This window comes from Pristiophorus japonicus, chromosome 7 (assembly GCF_044704955.1).
Source record: "Pristiophorus japonicus isolate sPriJap1 chromosome 7, sPriJap1.hap1, whole genome shotgun sequence".
Classification (NCBI taxonomy): Eukaryota; Metazoa; Chordata; class Chondrichthyes; family Pristiophoridae; genus Pristiophorus; species Pristiophorus japonicus.
The window spans coordinates 199,337,332-199,361,062 of NC_091983.1; the positions used below are offsets into that span (position 1 = coordinate 199,337,332).

Below are 23,731 nucleotides of genomic sequence, written 5' to 3' on the forward strand. Positions count from 1 at the left end.
AATTTGTGTTTTATTCCTCCAGCTATGCAGCCCAAGATCCTATGCCCTCTCTTTACTGCATCTGCACTGTGCTGATGGTTTCAGCGATCCATTCTTCACCACCTGCTAAACTCTCCTGGGTCATGTCTGAGGAACAACATGAGTTTGCTTATACTGCCATGGTTTATTATTCTTTCTAATCTCATGATTGAGCATTGACCTAATTAAATGACATCTGCCACACACCAGCACAGCTCTCCAATCTATCCAGGTACTTCTGTACTTGATCAGCCTGCTCCCCATTTGCCATCCCGCCCAGTCCTATGTCATCTACAAATTCATCCCTGCTTCCAAATCATTTTCTTGTGAACAGCGACCCGCTCAATTGTCTGCAAGTGTTGCTCTGTAGAGATACAGAATGATCTTTCGACCCTCCTTGTGATACCTCTAACAGAACAACTTAGATCCAAACTCATCATGTTACAACACATAGCCTCATGCCTGAGTAACAGTGCTGTCTGTTCTGCATTCTGTTGCCATGCTGGGAGAGGTGACATGGAGTAGACACCAGGTTTAGAAGCTTAAATCTCCCCCACACACCTCCTCACAGAGAGCAAAAAAGGTGCGTCACCCCAAGGCAATCTCATGACGGTTAGAGTAATGATGACAAAAGTCTTAGCGGTTGTTGCCCACCTTCTTGGTTGGGGGCTGTGCATGACACAGAAATGCTAAGGCGGGATAAGGGGTGATAAAATATCTAAAAAATATATTTCAAAAAGGAACTGGATAAGTACCTGAAGGAAAAAAAATTGCAGGGCTATGGGAAAAGAGCGGGGGGAGTGAGACTGGCTGAAGTGCTCTTGCAGAGAACTGGCACGGGCCCAACGGGCCAAATGGCCTCCTTCTGTACTGTAACCATTCTATGATGTACAATTTTAAGGCTACTGGGAGGCAACCATGAGTGACATGAAATAGATTAACTATTGATTATCCCACCTTCCATCGGAGGCAAGTGCCAACCAGAGGCTCAACCTTTCCAATATCAGAAATTGATATTATCGAGGTGTATGGGTCACATAATGAGTCTCCTGCTCTTTCCTCGATTCCCTTATGGAGTTGTTCAGGAATTTGTTAAAGTTCTTCCCAAAATTGGCCACAGCTTCTTTCTGTTTTTGCCTCCCTTCAGAGTTAGCATTAATAAATTTAGAGCTGAACCAGGTTGTGCCATCCAATGGAAGCAGCGAGCACAAATAACCCTTACAACTGTTTTTCATTTATTCCCACCCCCCACATCCAAAACAATAGTCAGTATATGTGGAGCAATGAGAGATATCTACAGCTCTGTAATGCATTATTAGAGGGACGGAGCAACAAATCTGATGGAAAACTCCCCGCCCATGCCACTGTCAAACACAGCTGGCTCTTATGAGCTGCAATGGTTGAGATTGGGAATAGATTACTTAGCACCAATTGCGGTTTGGGAATAGATTACTCAGCAGTGCCAGGCAATGACTATCTCCAACAAGCAAGAGATATAACCATCACCCTATGACATTTAACGGCATTACATCACTGAAACCCCCACCATCAATATCCTGAGGGTCATCATTGACCAGAAACTTAACTGGACCAGCTACATAAATACTGTGGCAACAAGAGTAGATCAGAGGCTGGGTATTCTGCGGCGAGTGTTTCACCTCCTGACTCCCCAAAGCCTTTCCACTGTCTACAAGGCACAAGTTAGGAGTGTGATGGAATACTCTCCACTTGCCTGGATGAGTGCCGCTCCAACAACACTCAAGAAGCTCGACACCATGCATGAGACAGCAGCCCGCTTGATTGGCACCCCATTAAACATTCACTCCCTCCATCACCGATGTACTGTGGCTGCAGTGTGTACCATTTACAAGATGCACTGCAGCAAATCACCAAGGCTCCTTCGGCAGCACCTCCCAAACCTGCAATCTCAGCCACCTAGAAGGACAAATGCAGCAGGCGCATCGGAACACCATCACCTGCAAGTACCTCTCCAAGTTACAGACCATCCTGATTTGTAAGTATATCGTTGTTCCTTCATTGTCGCTGAGTCAAAATCCTGGAACTCCCTCCCTAACAGCATTATGGGAGTACCTTTACCACATGGCCTGCAGCGGTTCACCACCATCTTCTCAAGGGCAATTAGACATGGGCAATAAATACTGGGTCTTGCCAGCAACACCCATATCCCATGAACAATTTTTTTTTAAAGCACTAGCTGAGATTGGGAATAGATTACTCAGCAGCATTGGCATAGATGTTATAAACAAAAAACTGCCAATGCTGGAAATCTGAACCAAAAACAGAACATGTTGTAAACACTCAACAGGTCAGGCAGCATCTGCAGAGGCAGGAGGAAGTTGATAGTTCAGGTGTGCAACCTTCATCAGAACTTCAACAGCATTTAAAAAGGGAACTGAACAAAGGAGTGGAAAAACACATACGCGCACACGCGAGCGAGAGAAGAAATAGAACATGTAAAGTGATGAGAGTAAAACAATATGGTTAAATGACAGAACTGATATTAACATGAGACAATAGGAGGAATATTGAGAGAAATTAAGTAAATACATTTATGAGACCAGAGAATGTGGGAAAAAGATGAACTGGGGGTAAGGTAAGTAGAAATGGAAGCACAGCCCCAGGACATCGCTGCAGGAGTTCCTCAGGGCAGTGTCCTATGCCCAACAATTTTCAGCTGCTTCATCAATGACATTCCCTCCATCATAAGGTCAGAAGTGGGGATGTTCGCTGATGACTGCAGTGCTCAGTGCCAATTGCAACTCCTCAGATAATGGAACAGTCCATGCCCACATGCAGCAAGACCTGGACAACAAGTCAGGCTTGGCCGATAAGTGACAAGTAACATTCGTGCTACACAAGTGTCAGGTAATGACTATCTCCAACAAGTGAGAGTCTAACCACTGCCCCATGACATTCAATGGCATTACCATCACCGAATCCCCCACCATCAATATCCTGGGGGTCAAACATTGACCAGAAACTTAGCTGGACCAACCACATAAATACTGTGGCAATAAGGGGTCAGAGGCTGGGTATTCTGCGGCACGTGTCTCACCTCCCGACTCCCCAAAGCCTTTCCACCATCTACAAGGCACAAGTCAGCAGTGTGATGGAATATTCTCCACTTGCCTGGATGAGTGCAGCACCAACAACACTCAAGAAGCTCGACACTATCCAGGACAAAGCAGCCTGCTTGATTGGCACCCCATCCACTACCTTAAACTCCCTCCATCACCGGCGTACCGTGGCTGCAGTGTGTACCATTTACAAGATGCACTGTAGCAACTCGCCAAGGCTTCTTCGGCAGCATCTCCCAAACCCTCGATCTCTACCACCTAGAAGGACAAGGACAGTAGATGCATGGAAACACCACCACCTCCACGTTCAAGGCAGCGGCTCACCACCATCTGCTCAAGGATAATTAGGGGTGGGCAATAAATGCTGGCCTTGCCAGCGACACCCACATCCCATGAACGAATAAAAGAAATGTGACAAAGCAGAGCTGGCCATCTTGTCACTCAAGTACCAAGCCTTACCCCTCCAAGAAATGCAGTCTACCAATCCCACAAGCAGCACTGCCCGAGGGAGCTTTCATTAAAGTCTGAAGTTATTTTAGTCATTATTAAAACCAGAGGGCTGTAAAGTGCCCTCCAACAGAGAGAGACGATGCTATTCCTTGATATAATGTTGACAATGGAAGTTAATTATTCAAAAGAAAATTAGATAGATTTCTTGCAGAAAATCATAGCCCAGACTGGGACGGGGCGCCTCGTGGCGTGCCCTGTTATTTTTCCCTCACCCTTCAGTTCGAAAACTTATTGCCCTGGAAGTGAGTGCTGCTAATGGTATGGCAAGTGCAACGGAGCATCTGGGGCCTTGGTGAATGATGGGACTAACAGTGAATCTCTTTTCCAATGAGATTTAAGGATTGAGAAACACTGAGGGAATGACAGAGGAGGAGAGTGAATGAGAGTCAAATCAGGTACGGAATGAAAAATAAAATAGGAAAGATTGGATTAAGAGCAAGAGGAAAAAAAGAGACAGATAGGAAAAGAAAGACATTTTTTTTTAAATTGAGAAATTTAAAATGTAAAAATTAACAATAATGTACTACCTACAGTATTATAGTCCAGTTTCAATTGTTTCCTTGCTGGGCCAGAGAGGTTAATTAGCAATGATAACATAAATCTCAAAATCTAAAAAGGTACAGTTAATTACCAGCTCTAATGTTCTGTGGCAAGTTTAATTAGCAATTAATGCAGCAACTTCACAATACACATAGGGTGGTTGAGGGTGAGCCGCATTTTCACGAGGCTAACAGCAGCCAATGGAAAATCGTCCAGCCGCTTGTGGCAATTCACAATTCATGGGGTACCTCTTCTTCACATTAATAACGGCGAGCACCATTAAACTCGCTGTTATTTTGGCAGCAAATTCTGGGCCAATATTTTGGGATACAGTACGAGTAATTTGAGGTATGACATGTGGTAAGTGTTGCATGTTTAGGAAGAACAGGTGACTTTGGATCCATGGATCCCAAAGCTCTCCACTGGCCTGAATGGAGGTCCTATGGGCCCAAGTTTCGAGCTGCGCCTAGAACGGCGCAGTCCCAACCTGGACGCCCGTTTTTCGCGCCACAAAGTGCGCCTAAAAAAAACTTCCAGATTCTCCAGCTCCCTGCAGGTTGTTTGCAGCTCGGCGCAGCGCAGCAGGAGCTGTAGGGGGCGGAGCCAGGTCCCTGCGCTGAAAACAGTGCCGGGACCTCTGCACATGCACGCTACAGTGGGCGCGCATGTGCAGTAGCTCCAGACACCCAAAATTGTGTGGGAGGGGCCGAAGCACGCAGCCCCTAGCCCTGGCCGAATGGCCTCACTGGGGCTGCGTGAATAAGGCTCCTCCCACGGCCAGCTCTTGCTTCCTCCCGACCCCGACCCCGCTCCCGGACCGGACCCCGACACCCGCTCCCACCCCCGGACTGGACCCGACCCGACCCCCCGGACTGCACCCGACCCGACTCCCGCTTTCCCCGCCCCCGGACCTGACTCCCGCTTCCCCGCCCCCGGACTGGACCCGACCTGACCTCCCTCCCCCCGACCTGACCCGAACCGACCTCCCTCCCACCACCCCCCCGACCCGCGCTCCCCCCGACCTGACCTAACGCCACCTACCTGTAAATCTGGTGCTGGGGACGGCCCTGCCCAAAGTCTCGGGCCCAGCCGAGCCCGGCCCGTTCAGCCTCCCTCCCCCTTCTCCTTCCCCCCCTCTTCTCCTTTCTCCCCTTTCTTCCCCCCCCTTTCCCCTCCTTCTCCTTTCCTCCCCCCTCTTCCTCTGCTCCCCCCTTCCCTCCCTCTGCTCTCCCCACTTCCCTCCCTCTGCTCCCCCCCCCTACCCTCCCTCTGCTCCCCCCCTCCCCTCGCTGTCAGAAACACAGACACTGACAGAGAGTGAGAGACACACACAGACAGACAGACAGACAGACAGACAGAGAGATAGAGACACTGACAGAGACACACTGGGAGCGGGGCGGGGGGGGGGGGGGGGGGGGGGGGAAGGGGACCATCCCCAGCACGCTGTTGGAGGGCTCCCAGTGCTGCAGTCAGTAAGTAGAAAATGTTTTATTTATTGATTGTTTTAAAAATTATTTCTTATTAATTTTTTTTGATTGATTTATTGATGTTTTTATCATTTATTATTGATGATGGTTCTTTGTTTGTAAAACTGAAGTGTTTAATGTTTGTAAGCTTCCCTTTAAACCCCCCGCCCCCCATTCCCTACGCCTGATTTGTAGCCTGATTTGTAATCTACGCCTGATTTTCTAAAGTGTAGACAAGGTTTTTTTGAGCGTACAAAAATCTTCACTTGCTCCATTCTATGTTAGTTTGGAGTAAGTTTTCACTGACGAAACTTTGAAAACAGGCGTAAGTGGCCGAACTCGCCCCCTTTTGAAAAAAAAATTCTGTTCCAAAGTGAAACTGTTCTAACTGACTAGAACTGGAGCAAACTAAATGGCGAGAATTCCGATTTCTAAGATACTCCGTTCTACACCAGTTGCTCCTAAAAATCAGGAGCAAATCATGTCGAAACTTGGGGCCTTTGTGTTTATCATTCTTTCTGTGAGGAACTCTCTGAAGTGACATCGAAGTTGTGTTTTAAAAGTACTCACCTCTGCAATCATTCGGTTAGTATCTCCCAAGAACAGCAGGTTGAGGGATTCTTCCTCATTGTTCGCCTGGTGAAGAGAGAGATTCCTAAGGTGAATGTGCTGGTCGGCATCTTCCATAATGGTCACCTTGCTGATGGATGGAAATAAATACCATCAAAATAAAACACTATGTAACTTTATACTAGAAACTGAGAGCTGTAACCAAACATTTTTACATTGGTCATACTGCACTGGAATAACTTTAAATCATTGGCATTTATGCCGCAGCAAACAGTGAAGTGACCAGAAAACTGCACCCCAACAGTGTGGAGCGTAAGCCGACTGAAAAACAGGATTTAAAAAAAATCAGACTCTCATCACTGAACCCACCTACACTTTTAAAGGTTAATAAGGTATAAAACTAGTTAAGAACTGGGCGTGCATAGCAAGATGATCAGGATCTGAAAGAGAAGGAGATTCTGTTTTAATTCTTGAAAAGCTTTCCGATGAAGGGTTTCAGGCCAAACATTAGCCTTTATGGATGTTGACTGGGCTGCTGTGTATTTTCTACTTTTTCTGCTGTTATGTCAGATTTCAAATTTCAAGGTTTGCTTACTGATTCACCACCCCCTTCTGGCAAGTGTCTCCTCGGCTCAGTTCATAGCACTGAAAATCAGTGGGTTCAACCCCACTCCAGGACTTGAAAACAGAATCTAGGCTCACACTTCAGTGCCGTTCTGAGTGAATGACAACCTTTTGATGTTGCTATCCTTCTGTTGAGGTCCTGTCAGCCTCTTCTGGTGATTCAGATGGATGCAAATGATCCCATGAGACTCTTTGAAGAAGAGCAGAGGGTTTTCCTAATGTCCTGGTCAGCATTACTTCCTCTGCCAACACCACTAAAAACAGATCAATTGGTCATTCATTTCATTTGCTATTTGTGAGCCCTTACTACGTGCAAATTAGCTGCTGTGTTATCCACTTAAGTGACTGCATTTCAACAACAACAACATTGTATTTATATAGCGCCTTTAACATAGTAAAATGTCCCAAGGCATTCACAGGAGTATTCGGAGATAAAAAAAGGGCAGCGTCAGTGGAGAGAGAGAGAAACAGGGTTAAACATTTCAGGTCGATGACCTTTCGTGGAATTATTTCACACAAGTAAGCAATTTCCTTTTTTTTTCATTGCAGATTAATCCAAGTCACCAATCAAGCGCAGGAAGGAGCATCTTATTATGCAATAGTTCAAGCAGTTTTAGAATGCGTCTCACCCGGCAATTTTTTTTGAGCTGCCTAAAATTTATTTCAAAGTAAAGTGTTGGATATTAAGTACTTTAGGACATTCTGAACTATGTGGTAAGATGTTATATAAATGCAAGTTCTTTATGCTTTCTCTTGCTTTATTTTACTGGTTACCGAATCAATCTACTTCTTGAGTGGTAGTTGTTGTACTTGGCTGCTCTTTGTTCAATAGAAAAAGAGCCCTACCGGCTCAGTTACAATTTGGTTCTCTTTTATATAATACTTGAGGCAATCAGGTACAGGTGTGTTATGCACGTTGCATGTGTAATCCTTTCAAACATGACATTTTCTAAGTGTGACAGGCACATGCAAGACACAAGACTTAATATATGGATAGATTCTCACAATGTGAGATCAGGATTGCCCTTCTATTTTGACACTGTTAACATCGTAGAAGAGGGAACACCATGATAACATCTATGACCAGCGGACAGCCTTAACAGATAGTATGCATCGTTCCTTACAAATATTCTAAATGACAACAGAATAAACCAAAGCTATTTCTCAGAAATTTTACTATTTTATCACACCTGTTTATTTTCACACTATAAATTATTGCAAATTGCAGCTTTAAGAGAGCTGAAGATTTTTGCTTATAGGTCAAGAACAAGGCAAGCGACTGTCACAGCAAACTGTAGCTCCAACCTGCTAGGTCACACAGTGCAACAGACCATGGGATTCACAACTGTTATTCAAAACTTAATTTGTTCCTGTTCTTGTACATACCTTCAGAAGTAGATGTTAAGAAAATAGCAAGCTTCCATAAAGGAAATTGGAAAATTATGGGTCACATCACCATGGGATACCTCCATACAAGGTATGGGAATGAGGCAGATATACGGCAAATGCAACTCAACAGAGATAAATGTGTTAGATTTTGGGAAAGAGAGAATGCTAATATGCATCAAATAGTAAAATTCTCAATGCAGAGAAATGGAGATGTAGGAATGAAGATCTTTAAAAGTAAATCTGCAGGTAAACTATGCTGTATACGTGATTCTGGTTTTATGTCATCATCATCATCATAGGTAGTCCCTCGAATCGAGGATGACATGCTTCCACATCAAGAAGTTCACAGGTGTTTCAATGAAGGGCCTAAATTCCAGGTCCCAAACTAAATCTTGAAGGGTGGAAGATGCCTGTGCATGGATTTTTTTTTTTAACATGTGGTGGCCGTTGCACACCAGCCACCACACGGGCTTGATAGAGCTAGGTCTTGGTCCAGTAGCAAGGATTAACAAAGACGACTGGAGATCAGCTCTGCTGCATGGACCTAGTGTGCACACATATCGCAGAATGGGCTGACTCGTGCTGCCCCTGGGCCCTCGCCTTTCATGGGCCCCGAACTCACGCCTCTCCTGGGCCCCGATCACGTCCCTCTACAATCTCTCGCCGCTCCTTCGCCCCGACCTCGCCGCTCCTGCTGTACCTGCCCACGCTCCAATCACCGACCTGGATCTTGGTGACGTCCCTTTTCACTGCTGATGCTCTCCTGCTCCAGCACGTGCTGCTCCCTGGAATGGTATGCCGCCACGCTGTCCTTCCATTCCCCGGCCTGCTCCGATAATACTCGCAGGCCGGGGGCCGCTCAGCCTGCTGTGCCAGGCCTCCACTCCGCTCCTTCCGGTCCCCAGCCTGCTCCAATGGTGCTCGCAGGCCGGGGTGCAACAGTTTATTGGTTGAACGGCTGCACTGGTTTTATGTAAAGGGGCACTGAATGCAAAATCAAAATGATTATGAATCCATACAAGATATTGGTTAGGCCATAGTCAAGAGTACTGTGACAGACTTGGAAAACTAGGGCAGTATACACAAGTAGAAAAAGGTGAAGGGAGATCTAAGAGAGCTGTCCAAAATTATGAAAGGGTTTGAGAAGGTAAGTAGTGAATGACTATATCCACTGATCAGTTTGTCAGGAAAAAGGAGGCATAAAATTAGAAATAGTACTGGAAGTATCAAGGGAAAGGTTAGCAGAATATTTTTCAAACACTGATTATTGCAATATTGAATATTGAATATATTACCACAAGTGGCAACTGAAGCCGAGTCAATCACAGCATTTATGAGGGAGTTAGATAAACACCTGGATAAGAAAAATAAATGATGCAGAGAAAACATCCTTTTCCCTACAGTGAAAGATCAAGAAAATGGGATTAGAGCGTGTGTTTGGAGCTAGCACCAGTGCAGGCACAATGGACTGCAATGGCTTCCTACCATGATTGAATGTCTATGATCCTACAATACACCTCCTAGCGGTCTTTTCGATATCAGCAATGAAAGAGGCTTAGGATACGCTCAAGTGTCTTCCAGAACATTTTATTCATGCACAAGCTGTATGCAACAAAATATTAGCAACAGATTTCTCTTACACAATTTCTTGCAGGGTTTTTACTATTACGGGAGTATTTTATATGGTTATTACTCTTAATGTGTGTAATCTTGTAGACTGCTGAAAATATAGATGCAGTGCAATTTGTACTCCATGTGTGATCTTGCCAGTTGACTTATTTGTTTTCAGTTTAAAATCACCTAGCAGAGATTCATTTAAGTGTACCACATAGGAAAATAGATTATTCAGTACCAACTTCCAAATGCTGTGAACAGAACCTCTCTAAAGACCACTAACTGCAAGTTCATATTCACTAACACTTTCCAATTAACCTGAAACCACTTTACTGAAGATTAATCAACATTGAGCCTTCATAACAATTTCTTCTAAATAAGTTCTTTACACTTGAGAAATTGACCACAATTTATCCTAAACAGTAACTTTTGATTTTGCTTTTCCCCTTTATGGTACGGATTAGTACCAGCATGCCAAAAATTACAGCATTAAAAGAAATAACTGATCTCCTGTGGCATTACTCATGGGTGGTTTGGAGTTTGGAGCTGCGAAGATGGAGCAGTGATTTAACCTGGCCAGTTCCCTTTAAGGCCACTGCTCAAGTACTCCCCTATAGGGAAGAGAGCTGATTAGGTAAGTCTTGGAATAATTAAAGGCTAATTCTCAAGAGGTGTTTCTGTAGATTGGCAGCTACTTGGAATTATTTGGCTCCTGCCCTTGAGCTGAGGCCAGGTTATCGGCCCAAATTTTCCTGCAACGAGATCGCCGACATACACCGTAGATCTCACTGATCACAATTTACTCCAAAATCTGCTCGAAAAATAATTAGAATACGTGATAGCGAGCATAGTAGCGAATCAGAAGAAGCACACAAAGTAATCAAATGAATGCCTCTCACGACGCAAACAGAAATTAATCAGATCAATAATTCGCACACCGGTCAGTAAAATGTACTTAAAGGCTCACGGTGTATGGTTTGTGGATTAAATAAACTCCATCAATTGCTCAGATTCTGACACAGATAACTGCCCGAAATACCGACAGCTCTATTCACCTTTGTTATTCAAGTCCATCCAGGGAATTTAATTTATCGATATGAAACTGCAATACTCTGCACAGGGAGCTGATTTTATTAACACTGAAATCTGATGGTGCCCCTCACGACTTAATTCGCTCCAATTACAGTTGAACTATGAAACATTTTTGAAACATTTAAAACATGCCTGGTTTTAAAAAGATTAGGATTTAAACTTTACATTATTGGAAATTCATTGCAATATAAGAACATAAGAATTAGGAACAGGAGTAGGCCATCAAGCCCCTCGAGCCTGCTCCGCCATTCAACAAGATCATGGCTGATCTGGCCGTGGACTCAGCTCCACTTACCCGCCCGCTCCCCATAACCTTTAATTCCCTTATTGGTTAAAAATCTACCTATCTGTGATTTGAATACATTCAATGAGCTAGCCTCAACTGCTTCCCTGGACAGAGAAGTCCACAAATTCACAACCCTCTGGGAGAAGAAATTCCTTCTCAACTCGGTTTTAAATTGGCTCCCCGTATTTTGAGGCTGTGCCCCCTAGTTCTAGTCTCCCCGACCAGTGGAAACAACCTCTCTGCCTCTATCTTGTCTATCCCTTTCATTATTTTAAATGTTTCTATAAGATCACCCCTCATCCTTCTGAACTCCAACGAGTAAAGACTCAGTCTACTCAATCTATCATCATAAGGTAACCCCCTCATCTCCGGAATCAGTCTAGTGAATCGTCTCTGTACCCCCTCCAAAGCTAGTATATCCTTCCTTAAGTAAGGTGACCAAAACTGCATGCAGTACTCCAGGTGCGGCCTCACCAATACCCTGTACAGTTGCAGCATGCAATGGATCTGAATGGGAAGTTGCAATTGCATTCTTGGATCAGGTAGTAAACCTGATCAACTATATTCAGAAAACCGGACACTGCTGGTACTCTACTGTGCATCTTTTGGGTTTTTTGTTAATTTCTCTCTTTCTGTATATAACTTAAAGGTTCTAGAGTTCAGGCCCACGTATTGTGCCGCGGAGCTTGAACCTCCAGCCTTCTAACTCGGAGGTGAGGATATTTTGAAAATGTATTCATTCCAACTCTTGTTGATGGCATAAATCACTTACTTCATCATTTCCTCTTCCTTTTGCGGCATTCAAGGGTCCCTACGCCGTAGATGCACAAGTCCCCAGGAAAATCTGGGCCATCAAGTTCAGAAGCACAAGCAAGAAATTACATTTTTTTTAAGTATAATTTTAACGCTTTGATTCGTAGCAGATGAAGACTAGGCACAGTAACTCAGAGCATGTGCTGATTCATAGTAACAGGAGTGTTGTACCATGTAACTTTAATCTTAAACAGCAGCATGTTTTAAAGTGTTGGTATTCCGCTTCTCCCAGCCCAAGGATGTTTCCAGCTGGTTACTGTAACAGCTGCTCATACATTCGTTAAGGGTTCCACTTACCATCATTTAATCCAAACAGGATTTCAAACTAGTATCTACTGTACAACTAGCTGTTACATAGAAATCACCTTCAATATGAATTTGGGATGAAGTGAGATGAAAGAGGCAGAGCATGCCGATTTTAAAACTGGCCACTGGTTAAAATATCCTTTTTCTCTGACTCTCCTTCCCTTTATACAAGGCTTCTATACGTCTCAGAGTTTCTACCTTTCTCATTTTCTTTGTCTTTCATTCTCACACACATACTCTCTTTCTGAAACAAAAATAAGCTTTTGATAATACTTCTCCTGTGAAAAATGTTTCTCACCTCAAAAATGTTTCATAGTTCATACATTATTTATTTTGAAGGCAATTGGGGAAAAAAAACCAAACAGATTTATTGCTGTAGCCTCTAGCTTTGGGTTGTAATGCAAAGATTAATTTACAAAAATTACAGTGATGCAGGCTGAGGGATTTCACCAGTCTTTCTGCTCAGATGGTTAATAAGTAAGTCTCTTCAACTTAGTGATTGCTGTGGCAAAAATATTGACCTAAAGGATTCTATTAGAAACATAGGCCTCAGAATGAAAACATTCTTAAAATACATTTTTAACACAGAACATTCTATTTTGTAGGTAATTTTGAACATTCTCATGTGAATAGACACAAAAAAATATTGAAAAATTATGTTGCAATCTTAATTTCCAGTTGTAAGATTCTCATTCAGTGAGATCATCATAGGCAGTCCCTTGAAATCGAAGAAGACTTGCTTCTTCGGGCTCAAAATTGGCCAGGAGTTGGACATTTTTTTGATTTTTCTGGAGTATCTTAAAAATCCACATTTTGCACATTCAATTTGCGCCAGTGTAAGTGAGTTAGTTAGGATTTTTTTTTAAGTTTAGTTTAGTTTTTTTCAAAAGGGGGCGTTACCAGCCACCTAGCCCGTTTTGGCCATTTAGGACACTTTGGCCAGCTAATAGTTACTCCAAACTAACTTAGGCCAGTGTATGTGGCCACTTGTGAAAACCCTTGCGGAGAGTTAAGAAATCAGTGCAGGTAGGTACATCGGAGGCCAGCAGAACTTAATGACTTGACTAAAGAATGTGAATAGGATCAAACAGCTATACAGGACATCATACGACAAACTTCGCAAAGTTAATTTACTATACAACAGAAGCATTCATGGAAACTTAAACTACAAAAATAAAACAAGTAAAAGATAGTTGAATTAAATTGCCCTAATCTCTCAACTAATTTAAACAACTATTTGTTTGCAATGATTACACTGGGCCAAGATCGAGCCCATATTATCTAAATAAAGTCTACTTCAATAAATAAGATATTCTCTCAGTGTTCCTCTGTCACTTATGTTCTTCTTTCACAATAGCACCAGGTAAATAGGTTTGACAAATGGTCACCACTATTCACGAGACAAAACATATTTACATAATTTTTTCAAAATATCCAAATAAAAAATATAAGTCCTACCCTACCTTCATCCTCAGTCCGCGAAGACAGCAGGCTAGCCTGTGCGGTAGAAATCATAGAATGGTTACCGCACGGAAGGCCTGATCGAACCCATGCCGAATTAGAAACACTGACAGCAGCCAGTGACAATCAATCAAACCAAATGAAGATCCAGAATGGGGATTGCTTCTGAATGAATCCTCCCGGCGATGCAGATTTCAGTCCCAGGGATCTTCACTTCGGGATCAGCCTCAGGCCTGGGCTGATGAGTTCGAGGATGATTCTCCTTTTTCAGCAGGATTTGCTGGGCTGTATCCAGATTTCTTCTCTCCTTCTCTCTTCTTCCACATAACGCCACCGATGACCAGAGCAATCAGGGTGACGACAGCAATCACAATCCAACAATCAAACAGAGATTTGTTCCCTTTGGAAATCCTGGAGTCACTCGGAATGTCCCGTCCCAGTCTCGATTCTTCACTCCTGTGTTGTCACTCTGCTCATACTGACAGGAATAGGTGTCTCCATCTCGGATTCAATCTCAGCCCATCTCGTCAGCTGGTAGGTTCCGTCGTGGTTGGGCAGGATGCCACTGGATTCTGTGTCCCTGATCGGCTCGCGATTTCTCAGGAGGGTGACTTCGATATCACGAGGGTAAAAGGCCGTGACGAGGCAGGAGAGTTGGGTCGGTTTAATATTTGGCCACTCGGTCTGGGATAGGGGCAGGACACACACAGAGATGCATTGGAGCTACTGCGCACACACTCCAACGCGCATGTGCAGATGTCCCGGCACTGTTTTCAGTGCGGGATGCTGGCTCCGCTCACGACTCGACTGGCCACACTGCATGAAGACCTGGGAGAGGCAGGACAGCGACCAAAGTCGAGACATCTTTTTTCGGCGCGCTTGGAAACGTAGAAAAGCTGTGCAACTCGGGTGAATGCGCCAAAAATCAGCATGGGCCAATTTTGAGCCCTAAAAGTGAGTTCTTAGGTGACTCAACAGTCCAATACGGAAATTACAGTCTCTTGTCAGAGGCGGGACAGACAATCGTTGAAGGAAAGGGTGGGTGGGACTAGCTTGCCACACGCTTCTTCTGTTGCCTGCACTTGGTTTCTGCATCCTCTCTCCGACGAGACTCGAGGTGCTCAGTGCCCTCCCAGATGCACTTCTTCCATTTAGGGCAGTCTTTGACCAGGGACTCCCAGGTGTCGGTGGGGATGTCGCATTTTTATCAGGCGACTTTGAGGATGTCCTTGAAACATTTCCTCTGACCACCTTGGGCTCGCTTACCGTGTAGGAGTAGAGCGCTTGCTTTGGGAGTCTTGTGTCAGGCATGCGAACAATGTGGCCCCGCCCAACGGAGCTGGTCAAGTGTGGTCAATGCTTTATTGCTGGGGATGTTGGCCTGATCGAGGACACTAATGTTGGTGTGTCTCTCCTCCCAGGGAATTTGCAGGATCTTGTGGAGACATCATTGGTGGTATTTCTCCAGCGATTTGAGGTGTCTACTATATATGGTCCACGTCTCTGAGCCATATAGGAGGGCAACTACAGAGGAATCTCCCCGTTATCAACCATTGGGAAAGTCATCGCTATGGATCCTCCGCAACTGCTTTTCCCCTGTGGCTGAGGAGCTCCTCCTGGAGTCACAGTGTGGATTTCGTCCTCTATGGGGTACAAGATTTTTACAGCGCGACAACTGTAAGAAAAATGCAGGGAACAGCACCAATCCTTGTACATGGCCTTCTTCGACCTTACAAAGGCCTTTGACACTGTCAACCGCGAGGGACGATGGAGCATCCTCCTCTGTTTCGGCTGCCCCAAATGTTCGTCACCAGCCTCTGCCTGCTCCACGACACATGCAAGCCGTGATCCTGACCAACGGATCCATCACAGATTCAATCCACGTCCAGACCAGGGTCAAGCAGGGCTGTGTCATTGCCCAATCCTCTTCTCGATCTTCCTCGCTGCAATACTCCACCTCATACTCAACAAGCACCCTGCTGGAGTGGAACTAAACTACAGAACCAGTGGGAACCTGTTCATTCAGTGATAGTTGGGATGGTGGCTGACAGAATATTCAAAAATAAAGTGATTTGATTGGTTCATTTTCTCCTTTATTTTATTGGTAGCCTTCGCCGAAGGCCCATTTTTCATTTGTAGCTTTTTTTTTATAACTTCATGATTGGTGTTTCTCATTCTCGCTTGTTGTTTGCTTATTTGTACATCTCCTACCTCTTTAGCGGCACCCACCCGACCAGTGAGAGAACACCATCAGCAGCAGGTGGGGACAAAAGCAGGAGCTAGCCACCGCAGGAGGCAGTGCAAGCCATTCTAGGAGGGCGACGGATTCGAAGAGGGCGACTGCATTGACGTCACGAAAAACCAGGTAGACGACTGGAGCGTGGACGGGGGTGACTGAGGGAGACGCGGCTCACTCGGCCCGGTGCTGTGGCTGTTACTGACCCTGGACCCGCTCCCTGCACGGCAGTTTGGTTAGAAGAAGGTGGGTTGGGACATGGATCCCATGTTTTATCCTGAAGCTATTTCAGACGACGCAAGTTCCAGTTCTGCGCCAATATCTGTACGCAGCTACTTGAGAAAAACGCGTATGACCAGGATAAAGTTCAGTGAGTGATCGGTGAGGTAAGGTCTTTCGGCAATGAAGAGGGACGTCACCAAGGTCCAGGTTGGTGATTGGAGTGTGGGCAGATACAGCAGGAGCGGCGAGGTCAGGGCAAAGGAGCGGCGAGAGATTGTAGAGGGACGTGATCGGGGCCCAGGAGAGGCGAGGGCCCAGGAGCAGCACGGGCCAGCCCACACTGCAAATGTGTGCGCACTAGATCCGTGCAATCCGAGCTGGTCTCCAATCATCTTGGTTAATCTTTGCTACTGGACCAAAACCTCGCTCTGTCAAGCCCGTGTGGTAGCTGGTGTGTAACGGTCACCACACGTTAAAAAAATCCACGCACAGGCATCTTCCACCCTTCAAGATTTCGTTCGGAAGCTGGAATTTTAGATCCTTCATTGAAACACCTGTGAACTTTTTGATGTGGAAGTAAGTCATCCTCGATTCGAGGGACTGCCTATGATGATGATGATGATGAGGAGGAGGAGGAGGACGATACCATCAGCGGGGTCGGGACCCAGGTACAGGGGTAGAGGTGGCAAGCAGCAGAGGAACTAAGAGTTCGGGGCTGGGGAGAGGTGAGAGATCGGCGGCCGGGGAGAGGAGAGAGAATTACACATTTATCCTGACTCTGTTTTCTGTTAGTTAGCCAATCCTCTATCCATGCTAATATATTACCCCCAAGCCCATGAAGTTTTATCTTGTGCAGTAACCTCTATTTGGCACCTTATCAAAAGCCTTCTGGGAATCCAAATACACCACATCCACTGGTTCTCCCTTATCCACCCCACTCTTTACATCCTCAAAGAACTCCAGCAAATTTGTCAAACATGATTTCCCTTTCATAAAATCATGCTGACTCTGCTTGATTAAATTATGCTTTTCCAAATGTTCCACTACTGCTCCCTTAATAATATTTTCCCAACATTTTCCCAACGACAGATGTTAGGCTAACTGGTCTATAGTTTCCTGCTTTTTTTTTGCCTCTTTTTTTTTTTAAAATACAAGCGTTACATTTGCGGTTTTCCAATCCGCTAGGACCGCCCCAGAATCCAGGGAATTTTGGTAGATTACAACCAATGCATCCACTATCTCTGCAGCCACTTCTTTTAAGACCCTAGGATGCAAGCCATCAGGTCCGCCTTTAGTCCCATTATTTTACCGAGTACTACTTCATTAGTGATCGTGATTGTATTAAGTTCCTCCCTCCCTATAGCCCCTTGATTATCCACCATTGGGATGTTTTTAGTGTCTTCTACGTGAAGACCGATACAAAATATTTGTTCAACGTCTCTGCCATTTCCCTGTTCTCCATTATTAATTCTCTCGTCTCATCCTTTAGGGAACCAACATTTATTTTAGCTACTCTTTTCCTTTTTATGTACCTGTAGAAACTCTTACTATCTGTTTTAATATTTCGTGCTAGTTTACTTTCATAATCTATCTTCTCTCTCTCTCATTTTTTTAAGTCATTCTTTGCTGGCTTTTAAGATTTTCCCAGTCATCTGGCCTCCCACTAGTCTTGCCACATTGTATGCCCTTGTTTCCAATTTGACACCATCCCTTATTTCCTTAGTTAGCCATAGATGGTTATCCCTTCTCTTAGTCATTGGTCCGATCTCAACTGGAGTATTGTGTCCAATTCTGGGCACCGCACTTTAGGAAGGATGTGAAGGCTTCAGAGAAGGTGCATAAAAGATTTACAAGAATGGTTCCAGGGATGAGGGACTTCAGTTACCTATATAAACTGGAGAAGCTGGGGTTGTTCTCCTTGGATTTGATTGAGGTGTTCAAAATCATGAGGGGTCTGGACAGAGTAGAGAGAGAAACTGTTCACATTGGCAGAAGGATCGAGAACCAGAGGACACAGATTGAAGGTGATTGACAAAAGAACCAAAGGCAACATGAGGAAAAACTTTTTTATGCAGCGAGTGGTTAGGATCTGGAATGCAGTGTCTGAAAGAGTGGTGGAGGTAGACTCAATCGTGGCTTTCAAAAGGGAACTGGATAAGTACCTAAAGGAAAAAAAAATTGCAGCGCTCCGAGGAAAGGGCGGGCCAAGCTTAAGTGCTCTTGCAGAAAGCCGGCACGGGCTTGATGGGTCGAATGGCCTCCTGTGTTGTAACCATTCTATGATTCTATATATGGGTCTTGGATGGGGTGCAGCACAGTTTCAACATAATTTTACAGCGGCTTAAAGTTATAAACTTGCCTTGTATTCCCTTGTGTTTAGAAGATTGAGAGTGATCTAATTGTACTTTTTTTTAAATGATGAGATTCGATATGGTATATATATATACAGAGAAACTATTTCCTCTGGTGGGGAATTGAGGACATGGGGCAATCTTAAAATTGGCCATTTAAAAGTGAAACAGGAAGCCCTTTTTTTTTTTACACAAAGGATAATGGAGATCTGGAACACTCTACCCCAAAAGGCTGTGGCTGCTGGGTGAATTGTGAAATTTTCAAGACTGAGATAATCACATTTTTGTTGGGTAAGGGTATCAAAGGATATGGAGAAAAAGTAGATAAATGGAGCTGAGGTACAGATCTACAAAACAGGCTCAAGGAGCTGAATGGCCTATTCCTGTTCCTATGAGCCAGAAATAATTTGCCAGTGCTGAGCTAAACTGCAAGTTATTCAGCCTCTCTCATTTATGATGTAATCTGTAGATTCCACAGTTCACTCGGGGTTAACTTCCATGCAATAAAATCAAGATGATGCCTGGAAAACATAAGTGATGTCTTGCCTGGAATTCTCCTTGCACTTGCGCAACTTATGGTAGGTCGTCTTTTCCCCTGTGGTTATCTTCATTTGTGGTGCAATGTTTTATTCAATCTTTTAATTACCATAAATGAAGCATTCTGAAAATAGACAATGCCCATTTAACATATGGTTTACATTCTGCCTCAAAACTATTACACCACGAAAAACCCCACTGACGACTGTGGGATTTCAGACCGAGCTTTTATTGTCCTAAAATGTTATTTGTGAAAATTTCAACTGTTTTTTAAGATATAAACACTCAGGCAAAAAAACACTTGCCTCTGATAAAAATGTTTTAAGTGAACAGAAGAAAAATTCAACCTGAATGTCTTTCCTTTTTATTAAGGCATACTTAAAAATGATTAAAGGGGGAGAATGTAACCATAACTAAATTAAATGCTGCAAGTCAGTTTCGGTTTCCTGGTTAGAAGTGGTGGCTTTGGGTAGAAATAGCATGTTGCAACTATTTTTCTTTCATTTGAGGGCTAGTTATATCAAACTGCATCTTAAAAAACAAATGCATTTATTTTTTTTAAGTTATTTCTTCCAACTGAAATAAGGTGCCAATTTTAATTCACCCCTCTTGGCTGAATTGCGGCGGGAGAACAGTTAAAATAGCTGTGAAAATACTTACTGCCCCATTCCAGCTCAATTCCCGCCCACCACCGTCTTTTATAAGCTCCTTTAAGTGTCCGCGTGCCCGCCTGACATAGGCAGGAGCCTTATTAACAATTGCTAATCAGGATCCTATGACACCCATAGGAACCCCATGACTTAACGGTCTACTAAGCAGGGCTCCCGCCATGAGCAGCCCACTCATCAAAGCCCGACACGGGAAAAAAGGTAAAGCAAAAACTTTCCATTCTGAGCATCTAATGCTCAGGCCTCCCTCCCCTTCTAAAACACAAAATTGCCCCGATTCCAACCCCCTATGACAAATCTGGATGCTGGCAGGCCACCTCTGGGACCCACGATTTTGATCTGCCCAAAGCTAGCCAGTCTTTCTGCCCATTTCGGGTAGAAAGTGGGCTGGCTGGATATAAACGAGGCCTACTGTTTAAATCAACAAAGCCTCCCCCTGGCCTCCCATTGGAGAGTTAAAATTCACCCCAGGATTTCTGGAGGCATAGTTGCCTCATTACTTCTAAAGTCTGGATTTGTATTCAGCCTAGGTTGATAGGCTGCAAGGACCCTACATGAAGTGACCTTGAAAACTCTCAACCTAGATCTTATTGGGCTTAAAAGTGCAATCTCACTCAGTGGTTCACATTAGTGAAGCCTTGTGTCAGAAATCGAAAAATGAACACCGAGTAATTAATACTGGGTAAGGGGTGCTCTTCTGAATTTTTGGAGTGTGTCGTTGTCTGTGCTTAGGGAGGATTAACGCACAGGTCCTATGGAGTCCTATGCCCAAGGGCCCCAGTCAAATATGGGGCAATTATTCCTCCCTTAAAGCTCAAAGAATGCCAACCATTTAAAAAGGTAAAGACAACTATTTTCATGTTATTTATGTGTTTGTATTTTTTCATGTTTGGTTATGCACTTAATATGGTATTACTAAAAACGCAGGGTATTTCTATCAGCCACATACATACATGGGTGTTTGTGATCATTGTATATTTGGTAAGCATTTTGCCTAAATCAAACAGATAAATCTATTTTATTTTGTTGTGTACGACAAAATTAAACGGTTTCAGTTAAGTGTCTTTTTTGTGATATGAGTTACTTTATTATTAATGCAGTGTGTAAATATTCTACAGGCCTAATTTTTCCACACATTTTACTCCATGTTTATGTTTAAATGGATCAAGAGGGGGTGCTGCAAGGGATGCGGAGGGGCCCAGAATCCCAAGAATTCTTATTCAGGCTCTGGTCTTTGCTTGGCCTGGGTATGCTTGATATTATTAGGTGGCAGAATTTGGAAAAATATTCCGAATCCCAGTATGTGCATTCTTCACCTTGAGCAAAAAAAACCACTCCAAGAGATAAGAAAACAATTCAGAAACAGCATGAATACGATCACTTTGTCTGTGGAATCAACTGCTCATCTCCTTGCTGCTCGCAATATTGGAATGAAACATCGTTCAAAATAGGGTGTTTCCGATATACGTACAAACCACCAGTTGCAACTGGTACCACATAGATATAGGGTCTGTAGTCAACTGACTAAAAAAGGAGGCAGACAAAAAGCAGGAAACTATAGACCAGTTAGCCTAACATCTGTCGTTGGGAAAATGTTGGAGCCCATTAAGAAGCAGTAGCGGGACATTTGGAAAAGCATCATTCAATCAAGCAGAGTCAGCATGGTTTTATGAAAGGGAAATCATGTTTGACAAATTTGCTGGAGTTCTTCAAGGATGTAATAAGCAAGGTAGAGAAGGGGGAACCAGTGTACGTGGTGTATTTGGATTTCCAAAAGGCATTCGATAAGGTGCCACATAAAAGGTTACTGCACAAGATAAAAGATCATGGGGTTGGGGGTAATATATTAGCATGGATAGAGGATTGGCTAACTAACAGAAAGCAGAGTCAGAATAAATGGGTAATTTTCCAGTTGGCAAATAGTGACGAGTGGGGTGCCGCAGGGATCAGTGCTGGGTTCTTAACTATTTACAATCTATATTAATGACTTGGATGAAGGGACCGAGTGCAATGTAGCCAAGTTTGCTGATGATACAAAGGTGGGTGGGAAAGCACATTGTGAGGAGGACACAAAATCTGCAAAAGGATATAGACAGGCTAAGTGAGTGTGCAAAAATTTGGCAGATGGGAGTATAATGTGGGAAAATGTGAGTTTATCCACTTTGGCAGAAAAAAATAGAAAAGCAAATTATAATTTAAATGGAGAAAAATTGCAAAGTGCTGCAATACAGAGAGACCTGGGGGTCCTTGTGCATGAAACACAAAGATTGAGTATGCTGGTACAGCAAGTAATCAGGAAGGCAAATGGAATGTTGGCCTTATTGCAAGGGGGATAGAGTATAAAAGCAGAGAGGTCCTGCTACAATTGTACAGGGTATTGGTAAGGCCACACCTAGCGTACTGCTTACAGTTTGGTCTCCGCATTTAAGGAAGGATATGCTTGCATTGGAGGCTGTTCAGAGAAGGTTCACGAGGTTGATTCCGGAGATGAGGGGGTTGACTTATGAAGATAGGTTGAGTAGGTTGGGCCTATACTCACTGGAGTTCAGAAGATTGAAAGGTGATCTTAATCGAAACATACAAGATAATGAGGGGGCTCGACAAGGTGGATGCAGAGAGGATAGCTCCACTCATAGGGGAAACTAAAACTAGGAGACTGTTTTAAATGGGTGGCACTTTATTGAGAGACTGAGATGAGGAGGAATTTCTTCTCAGAGGGTTGTAAATCTATGGAATTCTCTGCCCCAGAGAGCTGTGGAGGCTGGGTCATTGAATATATTTAAGGCAGAGATACAGATTTTTTGAGCGATAAAGGGAATAAAGGATTATGGGGAGCGGGTGGGGAAGTGGAGCTGAGTCCATGATCAGATCAGCCATGATCTTATTAAATGGCGGAGCAGGCTCGAGGGGCCAAGTGGCCTACTCCTATTTCTTATGTTCTTATGACTAATCCACTTCTTTTAGTCAAAATCTCTAACTATAGCTTAATAAGCCCTTTCAATTATGCTTTGGGCGCAGGGCATGCAGAGTGCACAGTTTTGGATAGCTTGGTGAGCCTGAGCAACTGAAAAAACCTGCAGAACCTCAACTGCAATCAACTAAAGTCCAACAAAACCTGATGGCAGAGAAACAAATATGTTCAAATCCTTCTTTCTAATTTATGGCTTCTCATTTCTTTTAGATTTCACAAAAAATTCCATTGCATCTGTTCCTAATGCACTTCAGTCACAGAATATCTCAGATTCAGCATTTGCTGTACACAATTTTACTGCGTGTATGTATGCCACCCAGGAGGATGGAGAACTATAGGGGTCAAGTTTCGGGCCGCGCCTAGAACGGCACAACCTCGATCTGGACGCCCGTTTATCGCGCCTAAAAGTGCAGAAAAATACCTCTTAATTCTCCAGCTCCTTGCTGGTCCCTGGGAGCTCGGCGCGGCTCGCAGACAGCAGCGGGGGGGGGGGGGGGGCGCGGAGCCACAGAGTCGCGCCGATTCTGCAAGTGGAGGGGGGGCGGGGCTAAGTTAAATGAGGCAACGTCGTGCTGGCAGCCCTGCGCGTGTGTGTTGGAGCGCACGCGCGCAGTAGCCCAGAAATATTGGCACTCAGCCATTTTTAAAGGGACTGAAGTGTTGATTTGTCTCGTGGACCCCTGGAAAGGCTTGGGATTGAATTTTGGTGATTTTTGTGTGTCTGAAGGAGTGCTTTTAGCAGCACTGTTGAATAAATCACCTGCTGAAATCAGTGAGTGCTGCTTTTCATTGCTAAACCTCCAGAACAGGTGCTGCATTGGTGCATGCAAATTAAAGACTGTGTGTTTTGAAAATAACAGTGTCAATTCAATACAGCAATAGAACAACGTTCACCAAGAACAAAGAATTTCTTGCAAGAGGAAGGGGAGATATTAGTCAGCGTCATTCAGCAGAGATGG

The 23,731-nt window shown here is 44.1% G+C and overlaps 1 protein-coding gene across 1 annotated transcript in view; it reads right to left on the reverse strand.

The window, feature by feature from the left end:
* kif6 (kinesin family member 6) overlaps positions 1–23,731 on the reverse strand; it is a 768,544-nt gene that overhangs the window by 639,182 nt on the left and 105,631 nt on the right. The window contains exon 6 of the mRNA XM_070885702.1: positions 6,203–6,332. Coding sequence (XP_070741803.1) covers positions 6,203–6,332 — 130 coding nt within the window. The remainder of the gene's footprint in view (positions 1–6,202; positions 6,333–23,731) is intronic.